General features: G+C 51.4%; 8 protein-coding genes across 8 annotated transcripts; 4 read left to right on the forward strand and 4 right to left on the reverse strand.

Annotated features, from left to right (window-relative positions):
• Positions 1 to 213: 213 nt before the first annotated feature.
• On the reverse strand, positions 214 to 1,547 carry EJ05DRAFT_447495 (Yip1-domain-containing protein). The gene is made up of 4 exons (XM_033742274.1): positions 1,349 to 1,547; positions 898 to 1,294; positions 695 to 847; positions 214 to 645 (listed from the first exon to the last, which is right to left on the reverse strand). The coding sequence occupies exons 1-4, from the start codon at positions 1,446 to 1,448 to the stop codon at positions 396 to 398; spliced, it is 900 nt and encodes a 299-aa protein (XP_033605488.1). The 5' UTR covers positions 1,449 to 1,547; the 3' UTR covers positions 214 to 395.
• A 232-nt stretch (positions 1,548 to 1,779) lies between these two features.
• EJ05DRAFT_495879 (galactose-1-phosphate uridylyltransferase) lies at positions 1,780 to 3,194 on the forward strand (the record flags this gene model as incomplete). The annotated part of the gene is made up of 6 exons (XM_033746302.1): positions 1,780 to 1,880; positions 1,937 to 1,988; positions 2,035 to 2,170; positions 2,222 to 2,866; positions 2,926 to 3,046; positions 3,095 to 3,194. The coding sequence occupies 6 exons, from the start codon at positions 1,780 to 1,782 to the stop codon at positions 3,192 to 3,194; spliced, it is 1,155 nt and encodes a 384-aa protein (XP_033605489.1).
• Positions 3,195 to 3,963: 769 nt separating this feature from the next.
• On the forward strand, positions 3,964 to 6,701 carry EJ05DRAFT_495880 (uncharacterized protein; the record flags this gene model as incomplete). The annotated part of the gene is made up of 3 exons (XM_033746303.1): positions 3,964 to 5,179; positions 5,235 to 6,016; positions 6,081 to 6,701. The coding sequence occupies 3 exons, from the start codon at positions 3,964 to 3,966 to the stop codon at positions 6,699 to 6,701; spliced, it is 2,619 nt and encodes an 872-aa protein (XP_033605490.1).
• A 306-nt stretch (positions 6,702 to 7,007) lies between these two features.
• On the forward strand, positions 7,008 to 8,306 carry EJ05DRAFT_495881 (CDC73-domain-containing protein; the record flags this gene model as incomplete). The annotated part of the gene is made up of 2 exons (XM_033746304.1): positions 7,008 to 7,610; positions 7,659 to 8,306. 2 exons carry the CDS (start codon positions 7,008 to 7,010, stop codon positions 8,304 to 8,306), a joined length of 1,251 nt encoding a protein of 416 aa, XP_033605491.1.
• A 592-nt stretch (positions 8,307 to 8,898) lies between these two features.
• Positions 8,899 to 10,233, reverse strand: EJ05DRAFT_23955 (uncharacterized protein). The gene is made up of 2 exons (XM_033740041.1): positions 9,018 to 10,233; positions 8,899 to 8,957 (listed from the first exon to the last, which is right to left on the reverse strand). The coding sequence occupies exons 1-2, from the start codon at positions 10,013 to 10,015 to the stop codon at positions 8,954 to 8,956; spliced, it is 1,002 nt and encodes a 333-aa protein (XP_033605492.1). The 5' UTR covers positions 10,016 to 10,233; the 3' UTR covers positions 8,899 to 8,953.
• Positions 10,234 to 10,415: 182 nt separating this feature from the next.
• On the forward strand, positions 10,416 to 11,924 carry EJ05DRAFT_534465 (uncharacterized protein; the record flags this gene model as incomplete). Its single annotated transcript, XM_033749186.1, has 1 exon — positions 10,416 to 11,924. The coding sequence occupies one exon, from the start codon at positions 10,416 to 10,418 to the stop codon at positions 11,922 to 11,924; it is 1,509 nt and encodes a 502-aa protein (XP_033605493.1).
• Positions 11,925 to 12,300: 376 nt separating this feature from the next.
• EJ05DRAFT_495884 (3-oxoacyl-reductase) lies at positions 12,301 to 13,162 on the reverse strand (the record flags this gene model as incomplete). Its single annotated transcript, XM_033746305.1, has 2 exons — positions 12,301 to 12,335; positions 12,391 to 13,162. The coding sequence occupies 2 exons, from the start codon at positions 13,160 to 13,162 to the stop codon at positions 12,301 to 12,303; spliced, it is 807 nt and encodes a 268-aa protein (XP_033605494.1).
• A 410-nt stretch (positions 13,163 to 13,572) lies between these two features.
• Positions 13,573 to 16,080, reverse strand: EJ05DRAFT_24020 (uncharacterized protein). Its single transcript, XM_033740045.1, has one exon. The coding sequence runs from the start codon at positions 15,756 to 15,758 to the stop codon at positions 13,809 to 13,811; it is 1,950 nt and encodes a 649-aa protein (XP_033605495.1). The 5' UTR covers positions 15,759 to 16,080; the 3' UTR covers positions 13,573 to 13,808.
• Between the last annotated feature and the right edge of the window lie 1,058 nt (positions 16,081 to 17,138).

Here is a 17,138-nt window from a genome sequence, read left to right on the forward strand (position 1 = left end):
TGTGAAGGTGCGGCGTTTGTATTCTGAATGCCTGCAGTATGTCAGTATGGCGGTATGGCGGCTGGAGGCAGATTGAGATTAAATTGTCCAGGGAAGAGGGAGGCGGGGCGCGACCAGATAGGCTGGACGCGGTGCGCCGGACCCACAAGACAGAATACACCAACCTTAGGCACGCGATAGCATTCAGAACAAGTCTTTTTTTAGAATAAAAAGGTTTCATTCGTCTTTGTTGGCTTTTACAACACTAATATACAGATTTCAAAATTGTGGTGTACGCAGTCGGTCGGTCGACCATGAGAGGCTTTGATTTCGAAGCTCCAATACATACGGATGCATTTATACAGAGGGCAATAGAGTTACAAAGCGTGGGAGAGTTTGAAACGCTCCGTGAAAGCTCAGCTGATGAAGCATAAGCAACCCAAACCTAGATAGAAAACAAATAGTGGGTATACTGCCAAAACAACGCGATTCCTGATGACACCGGAGCCCCCAAGAATGCTGATCCCGGCAGCCATCGACCATGCAGCAAGAACAATGTAGACTGGTATGCGGATAATGTACCAGAGATTCAGTGCGCTGAGCATGGAGGCGATAACTAGCGGAAACAACGTGTATCCGATAATGCATACGGATTGGAAGAACGAGCTGTCTGCACTTAGTATATAGTTCTCAGGTTTAGTCGGTCTGAACTCACATGTTGCCCCCTAGAAGCTTGATCTGGAGAGTGACTACAGCCTCACCGATCCACACCATTGCAAAGACCCCCGAGAACACCAAGGACTTCTGCTTGTCTGAGGCGCCTCTGGAGAGGAAGAAGCTGAGCAGGATGCAAAACAGCAGAGGACCCCTGCTGGCTATCAGTATGCGTCACCCACAGAGCACGTAACAAGGACGCACCACAGATCCCAATCGCGCAGCCCTTCACTCATACCCCCTTGAAGTACAATTTCGGCATCCGGCCATCTGCCCGCAATGCCCCTGATCCCGGAAGGGCCATCTGATTCTCCGCGCTCAGCAGCGCCTATACCACCACCGGATTGCAGCATGCCTCCGAGCAGGTACTTTGGCCATAGAACCTGTCTCATCTTCTCCCACACGGCCAGCAGATCTCTTGATAGCGTCTCCCATACTGTCTCGTCAATAGTATTCGTTGGCGCGCGACGATCCTCTCCTGGGATGGTAGAAGTTAAATAGTTTGACGTATCTCGTCGACCTTGCTGAGACTGCATGTTTCCTGTCAAAGGCGCCCGATCCGATGTGCTCTCAATTGGGTCATCAAGGTCGTCTAATGTAGCTAATCTACGTCAGTCTCGTCTCGTCTGAAAGCGTCTAGGAGTAGGTAACACACCATCATCAGGATCGATCAGGTCTCGCTCGACAGCATCGTTGTCATAGGGTGGGTAGGCGATGCCCCCAGAAGTGGAGGAGCTGGGCATCATTGCCGCCATGGCGCAAGGTTAGGTGTTATGTCGGATATGCGATGATGCGAGGTGGTAGACCTGTGACTGGGAGTTATGAACTCGTATCAACAACTAGGTAATAGGTATCAAGCCAGGTGGAGCTAGAACTTCCTGCGTGCCTGAGGCAAACAATACTATAAGGCTGAACATTCAAGCTTCGATCCGAATTGGGGTCTGACGTATCGGCAATTCAAGGATCCACCCGCTTGTCATGTAATTAATAATAATTAACCTGGCAGGTTTTAAATGCTATTTCACTTCTACGACAACCACTCCTCGTCTTCACGTCTCCAGATTTCATGCTCAGCCGTTCTACAGTATGCCTGATGCAATCTTGGACGATATCTCCCATCGACGGTACAATCCATTGAGGGGCAGTTGGATTCTGGTTTCTCCACACCGGACGAAGAGACCTTGGCAGTATGCTCCGTTGCGACATCATCTGTGGGACGACGCCAAGTACTGACCATATCCAGAGGTCAGCAGGAGCCAGCTAAGCAGACTGAGCTGCCCGACTATGATCCATCTGTATGATTTTATGACAGCATTGATATATGAGTATTGACCATTTTAGTGCTACCTTTGCCCGCGAAATAAACGCGCTGCTGGGGACGAAAATCCTGACTACGAGAGCACCTTCGTATTCGTGAATGACTATAGCGCTGTCAAGGAGGAGCAAGCTCCATATCAATCTGAAGATCAGGACGGAGGTATGTTGCTCATGCTCTTATGACAGCTCATGCCAATACACCAAACCGTAGGTCTCACAAATCGACTTCTACGCGCCGAATCTGTGACTGGAAAATGTTATGTACTAACGTTCAACCGTGCACACAATCTCACCCTGGCAGATTTGTCCGCAGCTCAAATTCATCCCATCGTTCAGACGTGGACACAGATATACACAGCACATCTATCACCGGAGTCTGCATTATCACAAGTGGCCCAAGCCACTACTAGAATGCCTCGTGGACCAAATGTCAGTATCACCGCCCCAAATGCTCAGTATCGCTACATGCAGATCTTCGAAAACAAGGGACCTGCCATGGGTTGCTCAAATCCCCATCCCCATGGCCAGATATGGACAACCACCGGCATGCCTGAAGAGCCGGGTCTGGAACTGGAGCAGCTCAAGAAATATCGACGAGAGCAGGGCGGTTCCCATATGTTGGAGGATTACGCTCTACTCGAATCGATGAAGAAAGAGCGTATTGTGTTCGAAAATGGTTCATTTCTGGTACTCTGCCCATGGTGGGCTGTTTGGCCCTTCGAGACCATGATCCTCAGCAAGCAACATAAGCGTGCATTGGTAGATTTCAACGAGCAGGAGCAGATGGATCTCGCTGAATGTATATCTGAGACTACAAGACGTTATGACAACCTCTTTGAGTGTCACTTCCCGTACAGTGAGTTACAATTTGTTGACTCCCACTGCTGCTCGGCGTTTGCTCGCTGACTGCTTTAGGCATGGGACTCCACCAGGCACCGTTACAAGGTACAGAAGAGGAAATAGAGGCTAGTCACTTCCACATACATTTCTACCCACCCTTACTACGTAGTGCTACGGTTCGAAAGTTCCTCGTTGGGTATGTCGGTTCTCTATACACATACGTGACTATCGCTAAACAGTCCAGTTATGAGTTGATGGCCGAGCCTCAACGTGATATCACGCCTGAACAAGCAGCAGCTCGCCTGAGGGAACAAGGGGGCCCTCTATATCGCAAAAACCTATAAAATAACAGTCGCTATCCAACCTCCTCATATATCGCCCGCTTTTGCTTAGTGTAAGATAGATGATTAGGCGATTGTCTCCCGCATTGACACCAGCGCCTGCTGTAGTAGACGCCCTCATGTGACCTCGATAGTCGTACTTCCAGGGCTCGGTTGTGAGGCATCATCAGCCGTCGCTGCCTTATTCCGAGCTTGGAAATACTTAGGTTGAGGGCGGAGCTTGTCCGATGACCTAACTTCTCGTGCGTCTAATCGAGCCTTTGCATCCTCACGATTCTCCTTATAATTACTGCCATACGAACCCCCAAACCACCTAAGACTCTTCACCTATCCGTTCCTGCGATATATATCTGTCCATACGTCCTGCAGCCACAATATTTATACCGACTCACCTTGAAGTCAGACATCCTTCGAGCTGGACATAATAACCCATACAGGCTCCCAACACGGTCAGTCTCAGGTTTTCAGTGTCTGAAGCTGGACTCTTTGAAATATTTCACTCTACGGTGTCGTGCTTCCTTCCTGCGAGATTGGCAAACATTGGGACCTCGAGCGGTACACCATCCACTTACACTCACTTGCAGACCCGACGTCGGTTTTGTGGATGCCAGTTGATGACACCAGCTCATCCAGATCTCAATGCTTAGTGGTCTCGTCCGTCCAGTCGTATTGCTCACCGCCCTCTCGACGGGGAGCTACGATTGATACCGAACTTCACAATGATACCACAAAAGAAGAGGGATTGATACGCGATGAAAGTATATCTGCGGGGATGCCCAGTCCACTCTCACCGGAGCTGCGAGGTCAGTCTCTCCCGCAGATATCACAATCGGAGACGACCGCACAGATGACGCTTGCCGATAGCGAGACGTATTTTAGCAGTTCGATTGGGCAAAATCCAGCCCTGAAACGAAATTCGATGATGCGACAAAAATCAAATTTGTCCATCGACTCAAGAGACAGCGACATAAGCATCCCCTCTGGACGGAAATCGGCATTGTCTATGGAGTCCAGGGATAGTGAAAAGAGTACCGTGCGCCCGTCGCGACGAAAGTCGGTCATGGCGATAGTCCTAGGATTGCGGGATACCGAGGCCAGAGAATTTCGATCTCTCTCAGAAACGAAGCCAGAAGAGAACAACCTTGAGGTTGTATCCGAATTCCCACAGATTGTTGTTGCTGATGTGAATGATACCGATACAAGTCAAGAGTACGACTTGATGACACCTACTGTGGGGTTTCAAAATCCCTTTTGGGAAGATCCCATATCCAAAAGTCATCTGGCGCCGGACAAGAACATGCTTGCCCCAATACCAAGTCAGGTATCACTTGGGAGCGTTGGCACAACTGCGTCGTCAGCGTCTAGCATTGTTCGAGGGATCCGTCATGTATTGCCGCAGTTTAGCGCCACCGAAACGCCCCCGAAGCCACGAAGGAGGTCGACTTTCGAGAGGGTCAAGAGAGAGCTCTTCCCTCAGCTCCCTTCAAAACCAGTTCTAGCAGCAAAGCGTCACAAAGCCACATCGCCGTCAGGAATGTCCAGGTCGCAACATATACGGCAGGTCAACCACGAGGCCGAGCTGTGCAAGTCAGAAAAGATCAGTACAGAGGACCGTCCCTCAGACGAGGAACTTCGACTGCGCAACGAGATTATGGGAAGTTCTCCTTTTAATGATAATCTGAATGTGGCGGAGGAGCAGAATAAGGGGGATAGTCCTGAACAGAAGCACACATTTGTCATACCAATACCCGAAGCTGCATTGCCAACAGAAGCAAGTACAGCCACGAAGATGTCCGAGTCTAAACTCAGGTGGCCAATGAAAATTGACTTGAGTGAGTTGAAACCCATTACATTCGGACTTGTTCCTACACCGACAAAGCCTCAACCACCGTCAAATCTCAGCCTACAAATGCCTGCATTGGAATCTATCAGCGAGACCCCCCAGATTATCTTTGATAGCGGTCTTTTTACACCGGCAGGATTCTCCGGTATGTACAAAATCTATCAAGATTGGCATCCATACTGATCTAATATGCAACATAGACAAGACCCAGTCACAGCATCTTAGGTCCGTGAGCCGGGACTCTATGCGGCATACAAGGCGAAGGAAACCCACTCCCAATAGTGAAGAGTCATCCCTGATCGGGTCGCCAACCCCTTTGTCAGCTGTCCAGCCCAAGTCTGGCCATAGACCAACTGTTAAAGCCTGGCTTCCAATGATGTCGCCCCAACGAGGGGTCAAAAGACCGCAGTCCTCGGAGTCGCTCTTCCCTAAGTCTGCGTCCCCTTTGCCACTGGCATCATTTCATAATGCAGGACGCCCCGTGAGAAGGTCTAGTGTATCAGCTGGGGCAACAGTATCCATGTTAAAGCCTCCTGGAATAGAAAGACGCTCTAGCACATCGACCCCTTCTATGAACCCGAAGAAAGCGTGGAATGTATCAAGTCCTGAACAATGCGACAACACACAAGCCTCTTCAAATCCCTTCTCTCATATATGGAAGCCGTATTTACCTGAGAGACGCTGTAGTACATCAGCCCCCTCTCTCGACACAAAGGCCGTGTGGGATGTGTCTAAAGCTGGACTATCTGATAATACGCAAGTTTCTTCAGATCAATGTGCTCAAACATGGAAGCCTCACGTGCCTGAGGCACACTCCGGCAAATCTACAACTTCCATCGAGACTAAAGTGTCAACGGCTTCACTCAAGTCCAAATCCAAGTTACAACCAATACCCGACAATGATGGAGCTGACGGACTGGAAGAAGCCTTGACTCGTCAGGAACACAAGGTGGATGTGCCTGGTGTACTGATGCGGTCAAAGGTAATAAGTTGCAGGGACATGTGTCCGTTATCTAATATCCAATGCTAATCGAACACTGATACAGTCAAACACACGGCCACAGCTTCCTCTAAAGTTATGGCGAGCCTTCGGATCTTCCCAGCAGCGCACAAGGCCTGATAGTGAAGCAACTTCGCCGGCTACTAAAGTAAGTATAGAGCCTGGGGACGCCACCGACATCCGATCCAGTTTGGGCACTGGCCGCAGGAAGACGAGCTATTTCTCAATGGAGAGATCACGATCAGAGGCGCAGACGGCGAAGGTATCTTTGGCAGCCCAAAAGAACCTTGCAACGAAGTCGAAAGTCATGTCGCAATATCTGGGCGACCGCTATCCTGCCGAGTCAACATCGCATTGGAACAGCGATGACTTGCTCATGTCTCAAGACGAGATACCACGCAAAAGTGGAGAGGTGCGGCCACTTTTGCCTGCCAGATCTGTTCCTAAGGATGGCGTACATTGGTTCAGAGTAAGGCTAGACTCCAAGGAAGATGATGACGAAGAAGGAATGGAAGAAGAAGACAGTACGGGGCCGATGAGACAGCATGAATGGGATTTACCAGAGCACTTGCCCGGGTCTCCGTTGTGTCCATTGAGTCCGAAGCATAAGAGCGGCGGGAAAGGATACTGTCCTATGCACAGTCGCCGAAAGACACACATCATCTAAACGTTAGACGCATTCCCGATTTTTGTCTTGTGATAGCTAAGAATATTGTCATGTGCGAGTATTGGCACTGCTGGGATGGAGCACCTGAATGTAAACAACCCTTCAAGCCTTCTACATTGCAAGGAGCGGCACATACGGAGCAGGCATGACTAGTCCCAAAGAGGGGTGCGTGGCTTAATCTGCTAAGTACCCGTACCGACCGCCGGGTGCACAGTGCATGGATCTATAATGGATGCTAGCGTCGCGCATCCACCGCGTTTCTTTTATATCACAGCTGTAACAAGCACCACCTCCATCCCAATCACCATGGCTTCGTTCGACCCGCTTCTCCAGCTGCGTGAAGCCATCGCTAAAGGCCCGGCGCCGTTTCTCACTAAGTCAAGCGACGGCACGGCGACGGGTGACATCGTGGCCTCTCTGTCAGAAGCAACCCATCTCCAGTTCAATCACGACAACCAGCAGCGCCTGATACCTCTCACCACACCAACCCGCTTCGTCGTATCCGGAAACCCAGTCGACCTGCGGAACATCTATCTGGCTTGGATCAAGAAGGATGCCGCAATTCCAGAATATGTGGGAGAGGCGCGGAAGCTGAATGAGGAATTGGCAAAGAGCGGAGCGGTAGCAGCAGTACAGAACTTGCAATTTGTACAAAAGCTTGATTTGGTTGCGTGGCTTCAAGGTGCATCCGATGAGAGTGAATATATAAAACCTCTTGCTGCTGATGGGGAGGCGGCTCAGGCATCGGCCGACGTAGCATCTGGTGCGGCTGGTGGTGTTGCGACCGTTCCCTCAGCGGGTCAGGCTGCAAAGGGCCCAAAGCAGGTGGACTCACGGTTACTGGAGATCTATAGTGCGGAGAGGAAGATGGGAGACAGAAATAGCTGTCTCAGAGGAATTAAGCCGACGGTTTGTAACCCGCGACATATCTGAGATGCAGGACTGACGTAGTTCCAGGACTTCTCGCATGTGCGCAAATCAGCTGCAGTATTCCTGCACCACTCGAAGCAAAAGCCAGGTCAAGCGCCTCCAAATGCCGGCATGGCGCCATCGCTCCCTCTAAATCCCAAGAAGCCCCATCGCAGAATAGAACCGATCATCCTCATCTCGCCCTCCGCCAGCTCCCTCCTCCGCATGTCGAATGTCCGTTCCTTTCTCGGCGAAGGTCTATATATACCTCCTGACACCGCCAATGCGTCAGTAAATATCCTCCACATTGAGCGCACACTCCCAAGCATCGACCCCGCGCGACCGATGCGTTTCATTCTCGTAGACAGCTCAGACCAATTCAAGCCGGACTACTGGTCGCGGGTCGTTGCAGTCTTCACAACGGGTCAGGCATGGCAGTTCAAGAGCTACAAGTGGACACAGCCAATGGAGCTGTTCGGTCACGCTCTAGGTATATATGTGGGTTGGAGAGGAGACAGTACTCCTGATACAGTCAAGGGCTGGGGTAGGAGCGTCGCTACCATTCAACTGGATAAGTGGAACAATACACAGGGAACGCACGGCAGATGGAGGGATAGAGAGGTCATGGAGAGCGTGTGGAGCGCGATTGAGGAGAGCATGAGGGGCAAGGGGTGGGCCAAGGAGGGACCGCGGTGAACAACACTTCGGGTGGTAACATCACAACCACGATGCTGATATATCTTTGTATAAACACGAACGGATTTACCGAAGCGGGCGTTCAACGGACAAGAGGATCCATTGCAGTATGTATGCATATTGGCCCGGGCGCATTGGCAACGTTCGAAGACTTAGTTCCATAGTCGGCCACGGAGCGGATGGTTTGAATCAGAATCCACGGTGACCAAGCACCGCATATCATGTTTGACTCCAATATCTCGCGAAAACCGGATTGAACGCGACAATCCTTGCAATTCTTGTATTAATCTTTCTCGATCTTGTCATGAAACTCGCCTTAGTCATCACAATCATACTCACTCTCGCTGTCAGCTCTTCTCTCATCCGACCATCCCTTGCCTTGCAATCCTCCGTCACATCAACCTCACCCGTCGCCAGGACTCCAAGATCCCAACCCGAAATGGCATTCCGCGCCCGAAAAAAGCTCCACTGCCCGTCCCGAAACAGTTTCAACGATCCTCTGCCTACGACTTCGGCTACCGGTCACTCCCAGCGCTAGCACCCTCGAAGTGAGTAATACAACTCAGCATTTCGAACCAACGCTATAGAACTAGCAAGATTCGAACTGGGTCAGACGAGTTCGTGAATAGAAACATCAATTTCGGATGTTAACTTTGGTTAATCAGCCGTCTAGCTCAACCGGACAATCATGCTGTAGGGGTGTCTACATACCTGTTTGACGCCTCAAACTGTCCAAATACAACCGCCTTGTTCGTGTTATTCTCTGACTGCATAAAGCTTTGCTCAAACTTAAGCAGTAATTTGCTCGTTTGTACTAGCAATTCTCGGTACTCGACTTCATAGCTCACAGGCGGGTCTTCCCCCGGTAGTAACACAACGCGCGGCTCCCGCCAAATATCCTTCTCAGCCACACCAAACCGGAATCCAATAGTCTTGTTCAGACCCAACCATGTAATATCCGGATCTCCAGACACATCAAGTGTGTGCAGAGCTCGCGGCTCGACCTCTGTGACTCCCCGTCCACGCACGCATCTCTCGCCCAGCCAGCGCCTGAACAGCCGCGTGAAGCCTTCCTCGACAAGCACGCACGACGTATACACTCCTTTCCGCGGCCCGAGCTGGATCAACTGAATGCTCGCGCACAGCTGCGTGAACAGCTCATGGCTATCCAGATGGAGAACCTTGCGCACCGTCTCCTGCATCTCGGCCTCGGTGGCAGCGTATCGCTGCGGCTTATCCGCCGTCGCGGGATGCGTGCGCGAGCCCGGTACGTCGCCTGCCGGATGCCGTGGTTTCGGCTGTGAGGAATCAGACATCTCGCGCCTAGGCACAAAGGAGGTGTAGAGGTGCCGCATTGCGTGTAATTGGGATGCGAAGGGGCGCTCGTGGGTGTCTGGATAGGCGACGTCGGGGAGCCAGAGTGTGTCGTCGAGGCCGGGGGTGCCGAGGGGTGTGCAGTAGAGGTGTGGCTCGGAGTATTTGCCTGAAGGAGGGTAGAGTTCGAGGAGGAGAGTGTGGGCTTTGCTGGTGCAGAGGGTGTGCATGCGTGTGCGGATGAGGCGGCAGATTAGGGAGGCGAAGCGGCGGGATGTGAGTGTCCAGGGGAGGAGGGTGGGTGTGCGGAAGGTGGAGAGGATTGCGAGGAGGAGTTCGTTTGGGAGGGTGTAGAGGGGGCTTGTGTGTTGAGTTTGAGGGGGTTTTGAGGCCATGTTTGTGTATATAGCGTTGTATAGCGTGGGATAGAGGTGTGTGGACGGTTTATGGAGTGTATGAAGGGGGATTATGAGATGGCTCGTTATGCTGAGCGACAAGGTGATTGCGGGAGAATGAGGTTGAAGAAGTTGAAGAGAGCATTGTAGCGCAGAGTGGTGAAGCGTACATGGTGACGATTCTTCATGCGACTACCAGCCGGAGATAAGGAGAAGTGAATTAGCGTTGTTTGGAATCCGGGGTAAATCTGCCCGCCCTATCGATAAGCCTTAGCGTAAAACGTGAGTGCGCGTTCAAGCGCGTTCGAACGCGTGGGTCATCTTAATCTATTCACATCCTCGCACTCCTACTCATTGCAACCATCCCACTCTCAGATTATGCTTGCGTGCTGACCTCACAATGGAGAGATTCGTTGCTTCGAAGGAGAACAATCGTACAGGCTCACCCTTCGGCACGAAACCTGCACCAGCTCGCGATGTCCGGCTTCCAGAATTCAAAAGCGAAAACACAGCTCAGCCTGAGTATGGCTTGAGAGAGCGACCGCGCGCATTTCAAAATGTGCCGCAGTATCAGCCTCAGATAATACAAGATTCAATGCCTCCACCTCCGCTTCAGCAACAGGCCAGGAATAGCTTATTTTCTTCCCGTGGGTCTTCGACATACGGTGCCCACAGAAACCCTTTTGAAGCTTCTGAAATCGGTAGCTTGGATGATAGTAGCATCACGAATCTTGATTTACCTGTTCCTCAACGTTTGCCTCAAAAACTCCATTTCGTCGAGCCAGCCCAGCAGCACCACCAGGACAACCAAGAGATGTATAGTGATGGCTATAGCCAGGGAAGGTCAAGCATAAATGGAGAGTCGCAGTACGACGAAGACGATGAAGAGGAAGAGCATTTTGCACAAAAGGTCGATGTGGAAGACGATGAGCGTAAAGGCGGAATGTATGACATAATGGAGACAGCCCGCGAGATGTATGACGAAGGTGACTATCCGACGACTTCAATCGGCGAAGAGACGCAGACTGTGAACGACGCAGATCTAGTAGAACGTACAGGTTCTCCAGCTCTGCAGCAGCCAGTCCGACATAATGGCCCGAAACGTCTGCCGACGCAGAATATGAAGCTGCAACACACTCCTACGTGGCCACCGAATGACGTTCCGCCCACTAACTGGCCTGCCGCAAAGACTCGAGTTCAGACTCACACTAGTTTTGCCCAACGCCCGAATCCCAATGCCGTTGCTCGAGGCCTGCCTCCTAATAAAAATGTACCAGAGACTGTATCTGGGGTTACGAACGCCTTAACGGCCAAACAACCCAGATTTATCAAGGCGGAGCATCCACTGCCAGAGTCAAAGAGATTGCCGAAGCCTATAGTTGTAGCTTCAGCACCGCCCCCTATGAGCCCAGATCGTGACATTCGTGAGCAGGCTGCTGAAGAGAATATCGACGATACCTTCGTGATAGATTATGCCGAACCAATCCTATTCAAGAAGCCGTACTCTGACTTGGCGAAGGAGTCATTCGACCATGATCCAGCCGAGCCAGTCGTACCCTTTCCAGATAATCTCATGAACGCAGCTTTGCCGGACCGGATGCAATATGCCCGACAAAAGTTCAACCACGATCAAAAGACTGCATTCCTGTCATCCCTCGAACTCGAGGAATGGGAAGGTGCAGGCGAATGGTTTGTGGAAAAATTCACCGATGCCATGAAACAAGTCATCAGCAATCGAAGAGAGAAGCGTCAATTAGCGGCGAGATTCGAAGACGAAATCCGAGACCGCGACCGGGAAGTGGCCCGGAAGAGGGCCCGGACTGAACAGGAGTTAAACTCAATGCGAAGTAATGGACAGAAGCTCCTGAACACGCCTCGTAAGGGTCGCTCAACGCCTAAGAGACAGTAATCGTTTACGTAATTTGCTCGAGGGCATGATCATTTGCCAACGCGGTGTGGCTTACAGGACACGAGACGGAGTTCGGAAAAGTTCCCTATATCATCTGTGTCTCTCTACTATTTATGTTCACGTTTCGATCCATCAGTCTAGCGCATTCGTCTGCAGCGATACGCGAACATGCATTTACTGGCGCATTATACCCCCTACACGTGTCTGATATATCAATGGCATTTCATGTATTTCGTATGGCTCATGAACAAATATGATCACATCTCGTACGTCTCACTCTACCGCTCTTAAAGACCTTTTCGATTCAACCCCGAGCCCTCGAATAATAAATCCTTCTCCGCTCATCATCACGCATCTATCCCCCTTTTCCATGCTCTCAGAACCACCCACCCATACTCCCATACACTTCACCTACAAACATCAGCACCCCCTTTTCGAAATCCATCATCAGCACAGGAAAACTCACCAGTAACATACGCACTGCCCTCACCCCCCAACACCCACCCAATCAACCCCGCAATCTCCTCCGCCTTGCCAACCCGCTTCAAACTCAACCTCTCAACCTCATCCCTGATATACACCATCATCGGCGTATCAACATACCCCGGCGCAACAACATTCACCCGCACTCCCCACGCCCCCGCCTCCATCGCCGCACTCTTACTCATCCCAACAACCGCATGCTTACTCGCCGCGTACGCCGCACTCCCCGCCCGCCCCGCTACACCCGCTATACTCGCCACATTCACCACACACCCCCTCTGCCCCGCGACCTCCATCCCCTTTCCCTCCCCCGGCATCCCCACCTCCGTTTCCCTCCCACACCCCATCGCCCGCAACTGCGCACGCATACAATTCCACACCCCCGTCACATTCACCCCCGTAATCCGCGCATACAACGCATCATCAACATCCCAGATCGGCGTAGCAGGTGGATTCCCCCCGTTCGTCCCCGCCGCATTGACAGCGCCGTGCAGCGCCCCGAACTTCTCCAGCGTGGCATCTATCCATTCATTCACGGCGCTTGCGTCCCTGACGTCGACGACGCGGTATATGAGTGGTGCGCTGTGGGTGAGGGAGAGCGTGGATGCGGCGGAGGCGAGCGCGGAGGCGGATATATCGGCTAGGGAGAGGGATGCGCCGTTGCGGGCGAGGTAGTGTGCTGTTGCGAGGCCGATGCCGGATGCGGCGCCTGTGATGGCGATTGTTTTGCCGGTGAAGGGGGGTGGGGTTGACATTTTGGATTGGTGGGGGGCTGTGGAGAGGGAGGGTGTGAGGTTAGTGGGTTTAGGAGATGGTGGAAGCAGGTATTAGAAGGGAAGGATCAAGGGATGGGGGTGGGTGTGTATGTGAGGTATGTGTTTCGAGGATATATGGTGAGTGTATGGAGGCTAGCCTGAAAGGGGTAATATCAGGATGAGAATGGATATGTGAAGCGACTGACTGATAGTGCGAGTGTGAAACAAGGGGTATACAAATGTGCGATGTATGTGCTGTATCGCCAATAATCGGCAGAGGCTATGAGTGAACAAGTTCCTTACCGATTGAATGACAGATCACACCGTGCTATCGGATCAGAGGACGGAGACCTAGATGGAGAAAGAAAGCGTGAGCCTATACGACAGGTGCAAACTGTGAAGATGAATAGGTTCGGTCAGTGTTGCATACGTGCCTCTGAAATATACGAACCTCAACGAGGGGAAGCTGGAGCTGATAATGCGGGGCAGAAGCACATGTCTAGTGGGCCAGATCCATGTGGATGTGATAAGTAAGAATTCAGTCATAATCTCGAGAACAATACATGGGTATCAACACCAAACCACACACACTGAACTCCGACGCTACTAATAATGCACAACCAACGAAGCCACATAAAGAGATTCATTAAGCAATGACCGCATCCAGGAAACGGTCCAACAAGCTCTCAAGGGCCGCCCTTCGCAGCACCATCTGTCCTCCACCCCTCAGCTGAGCGAGCCCCTGCCGGGCGATGTCATCTTCGACCAGTGCATTGTTCTCTCTCCAGTTCTTCTCCGCTTCTTCTCCCGCCCGCTTCCTCAGAGCTTCCTCGTCTTCCGTCCGATACAAGTCACACCGATCGCACTGCACACAGTTGGCCCCTGGTGTGCGCCGGAAGTGCTGACAGAAGTGTGCATAGCCCTCTGTTCCGATTTTATCGCGGCAGACGTAGCACATCGTATATCCGCACGTACAGCGCATCTTGTTGCAGCCTGATTCCTTGACAAAGTTCGTATGGCATTGCGGGCATGTACGCTTGACGGCGTCGGCCATGGCGCGCTCGACAGTGGTGCGGAGGGATGTAAGAGCCGACGAGTGACAGGTGTGGAGTGTGTTCGGTGGCCATTCGGCGCTGCAGGAGAGGCACGAAGAGCGAGCGCAGGCACGCGATCCGCAGGTAAAGCGGAGACCATGTCGTCTACGGGCAATGCGAGTGAGTGAAGCGGTGACCGGAGACAATAACGGGAGTGGGGTCGGGAGGAGGAGGTAGTTGAGGTTGACAAAAAAGAATATGAAGAGAAAGACGAAACGTAGTATAGTGGAGAGAAGATTCGCAAGGCCGAAAAGGGAGATTGAAACTATCACCGGCTGAGGTCGAAGTGAGAGGGCTAATGGTGGCTTTGAGAGAGCGATTGTGTCGACTTCGGCGTATGGACAGAATGGGCATTGTATCAGCGGTATCTGGGACTTGATCAGAGCTTCGGTGGTGAAGCGCTCATTAAGCTTCCGCAGGGAGTCGGTCCCCTCTTTGCCCGATGAACGAAGAGCAATTTCGAGGGACTGCGATGTCAAGCGACCGCGGCATTCTGCGTTGCTCACAGCCATGCATCTCAGGCTGCTATTTTCAATATCAATGCTCCGCGACCAACCTTGTCCATACAGCGCTTCGTCCACAGTGTGTCGTATGCATCGAAAGCATATGAAATGGCCGTCTTCATTACATGCACTGAGCTGCTCTATCGTAGAAGATGTAAAGCAGCATTCGCAGTCGTACATCTCTCCAAGTTCTTCGGCTTGCTCTTCATTCAGCTTTTCGGCCAACTCGTGGTCGTTCGCTACTTGTTCTGCCATTTGTGTTGCGATGATAGGCTCGATCAGTTGCTCGTACAGTTCCTTGTCCAGTTCGAAGTTGTTTGTCGATATCAAACGAGGTGTCGTTGGACCGCCAGCTCTGCTCTCCCGGTGCCACTCTAACAGTGGATGATCCTCAACACCCGGCGATTTCTTCCGAGTGAAGAGTTTGGTGAGTGAATATCGCCAAGATTGGGTGTTCAGCCCTAACAGTGTTGGACGCGAGTGAGTATAGGAATAATTGTGCTCGGCCAGCACCGCATTGATGGTTGAACGGCTTAGGTTCTTGAACTCTTGATAGAGCTGCGCCTTGACAGCATCACGATAGCTTTTACTTCTAAACTGGTCTTCCAACACCAAAGGTGCTTCTCTCGTACCCTTTGCGCTCGTGCTCTTGTACTTATATTTTCGGCTAGGTGTTCCTTCTTCCTTCTGCTCGTCTTCACCATTGATCGATGACCTCCATCGGCCCGCCACGAACTTTGATTTATTCTTCAGCATGGCCTCAGTAACGACTTGGAGTCGGCTCTCATCGCCAAAAGCCATGAGCATTTCACGAAATACCTCTGGCTGCACGTCTGGGAAGATGTCCACCAGAGCTTTCAAAGCATTGTTAAGATCACGCAGGTCCAGGGCCTCATGTAAGCCTTTATCTGGAGCCTCAGACGGGGATGCTGTCAGCCTGGTGCTCGTAGGGCGCTCTCTCGTTGACCGCCATGGCATCGAGGCAAACATCGTAGTCATAGTGAGGGGAAGCAGCCTTGCGCGAGGGCCGGCGAGTGTGCCTTGGACATAGTGCGATGGGCCAGGATCAAGTAGGGACGAGTCGCGAGTGTAGGCAGACAGTGGTAGATGCAGTGTTGGACATAACAGGACATATATGAGGTTTAGTGCGTGATGCTGATGAATGCCGGGCGTGGTGGGAGAACATGAATATCGTGGATCAATTACTCCGGGAAGGAAGTGGATGCACAGCCACAATCACATGTCAATAACGCCACACTTCTTATGCTGGATAACCGTGAATTGAAACACTATACCTCTGGACTAATTAATCGTTGCATTATAGATTCTCTAGACTCTCAAAGTAAAGGGATAGTCACTAGCTGAGTTATAGTAGAGATGAGCCTTAGTAGAAGTCCAATCAAACTAATTGACTACTAGGGTATCGTTAGGGTTTCTCTGTAACAAATCATAGTATGTACTGTGTGGTACAAAAAATACGTCATATATATCCATACACATGCATACGTAAGCAGCAGGCCCGATATGTTCGCCTCCAAAATCGCTCCCTGCAATGGATCTTCATTACATCCCGTCCTCGTCCGACCTTCTCTTCGATTGCACCTCATCTTCCCATGACATGACGCATTAGACCCCTGCGTGCACTCTATTTGTTGTGTTCCGTGTTCGGCGAAGCTCGACAACCTCACGTCTTTAGACTTGCTATCAGTCAATGCATCCTGAAACCCCTACACGAAGTCACAGGCTGCTTACAAAAGCGTCACCGAGCTAGGATGTTAATCTCACTTCTATGACATCTGTACGCTTGATAATCCTTAAGTTTCTTGAGCAGCCGCGGACTGTTCATGTATGTCAGATCGTAGCTGGGTCTATTACGTCGGCGATCCGGGGTACGTGTCTGTTACCTGCGTACATCTTCTATATGAGATTACCAAGCTTTCTGATAGTTTTATCCACTGTTGTAGTGTTGTGAAGCCATAGTGCGAAACGCAGACCGCATGGAGAGGCATAAGCTCTCATTCGCATACAGACAAGTATATAGAAGACAGCTAATGGTCAATGTAATTGAGGTGCACGGAGACTCTGAAACACGCGTACGTGGAAGCTTCTATCAACAAGGTATTGACTCGAGCAGCTGATTCTCGTATGATGGACAGTTGCAGCTCTCTGAGTCGTGCTCTGACTCGCATGAGGGGACCATATCTCGACGTATACGTAGTGCTTAGTAGTGTCTTTGCATTGCTGCGGTGTAGGGTTTAATCAGTCACCGGCACGTGTAAACAGACCTTCGATATGGGTACCTCCCGTGACCAGGTTGCGACTGCGGCTCGTGGAGCCGTCTCCGTCTCGTGCCGTACCGCATTGATATAGCCGCTATGG

The sequence above is a fragment of the Pseudovirgaria hyperparasitica genome (genome assembly GCF_010093815.1).
Source record: "Pseudovirgaria hyperparasitica strain CBS 121739 unplaced genomic scaffold EJ05scaffold_1, whole genome shotgun sequence".
In the NCBI taxonomy this organism is placed as follows: domain Eukaryota; kingdom Fungi; phylum Ascomycota; class Dothideomycetes; order Acrospermales; family Acrospermaceae; genus Pseudovirgaria; species Pseudovirgaria hyperparasitica.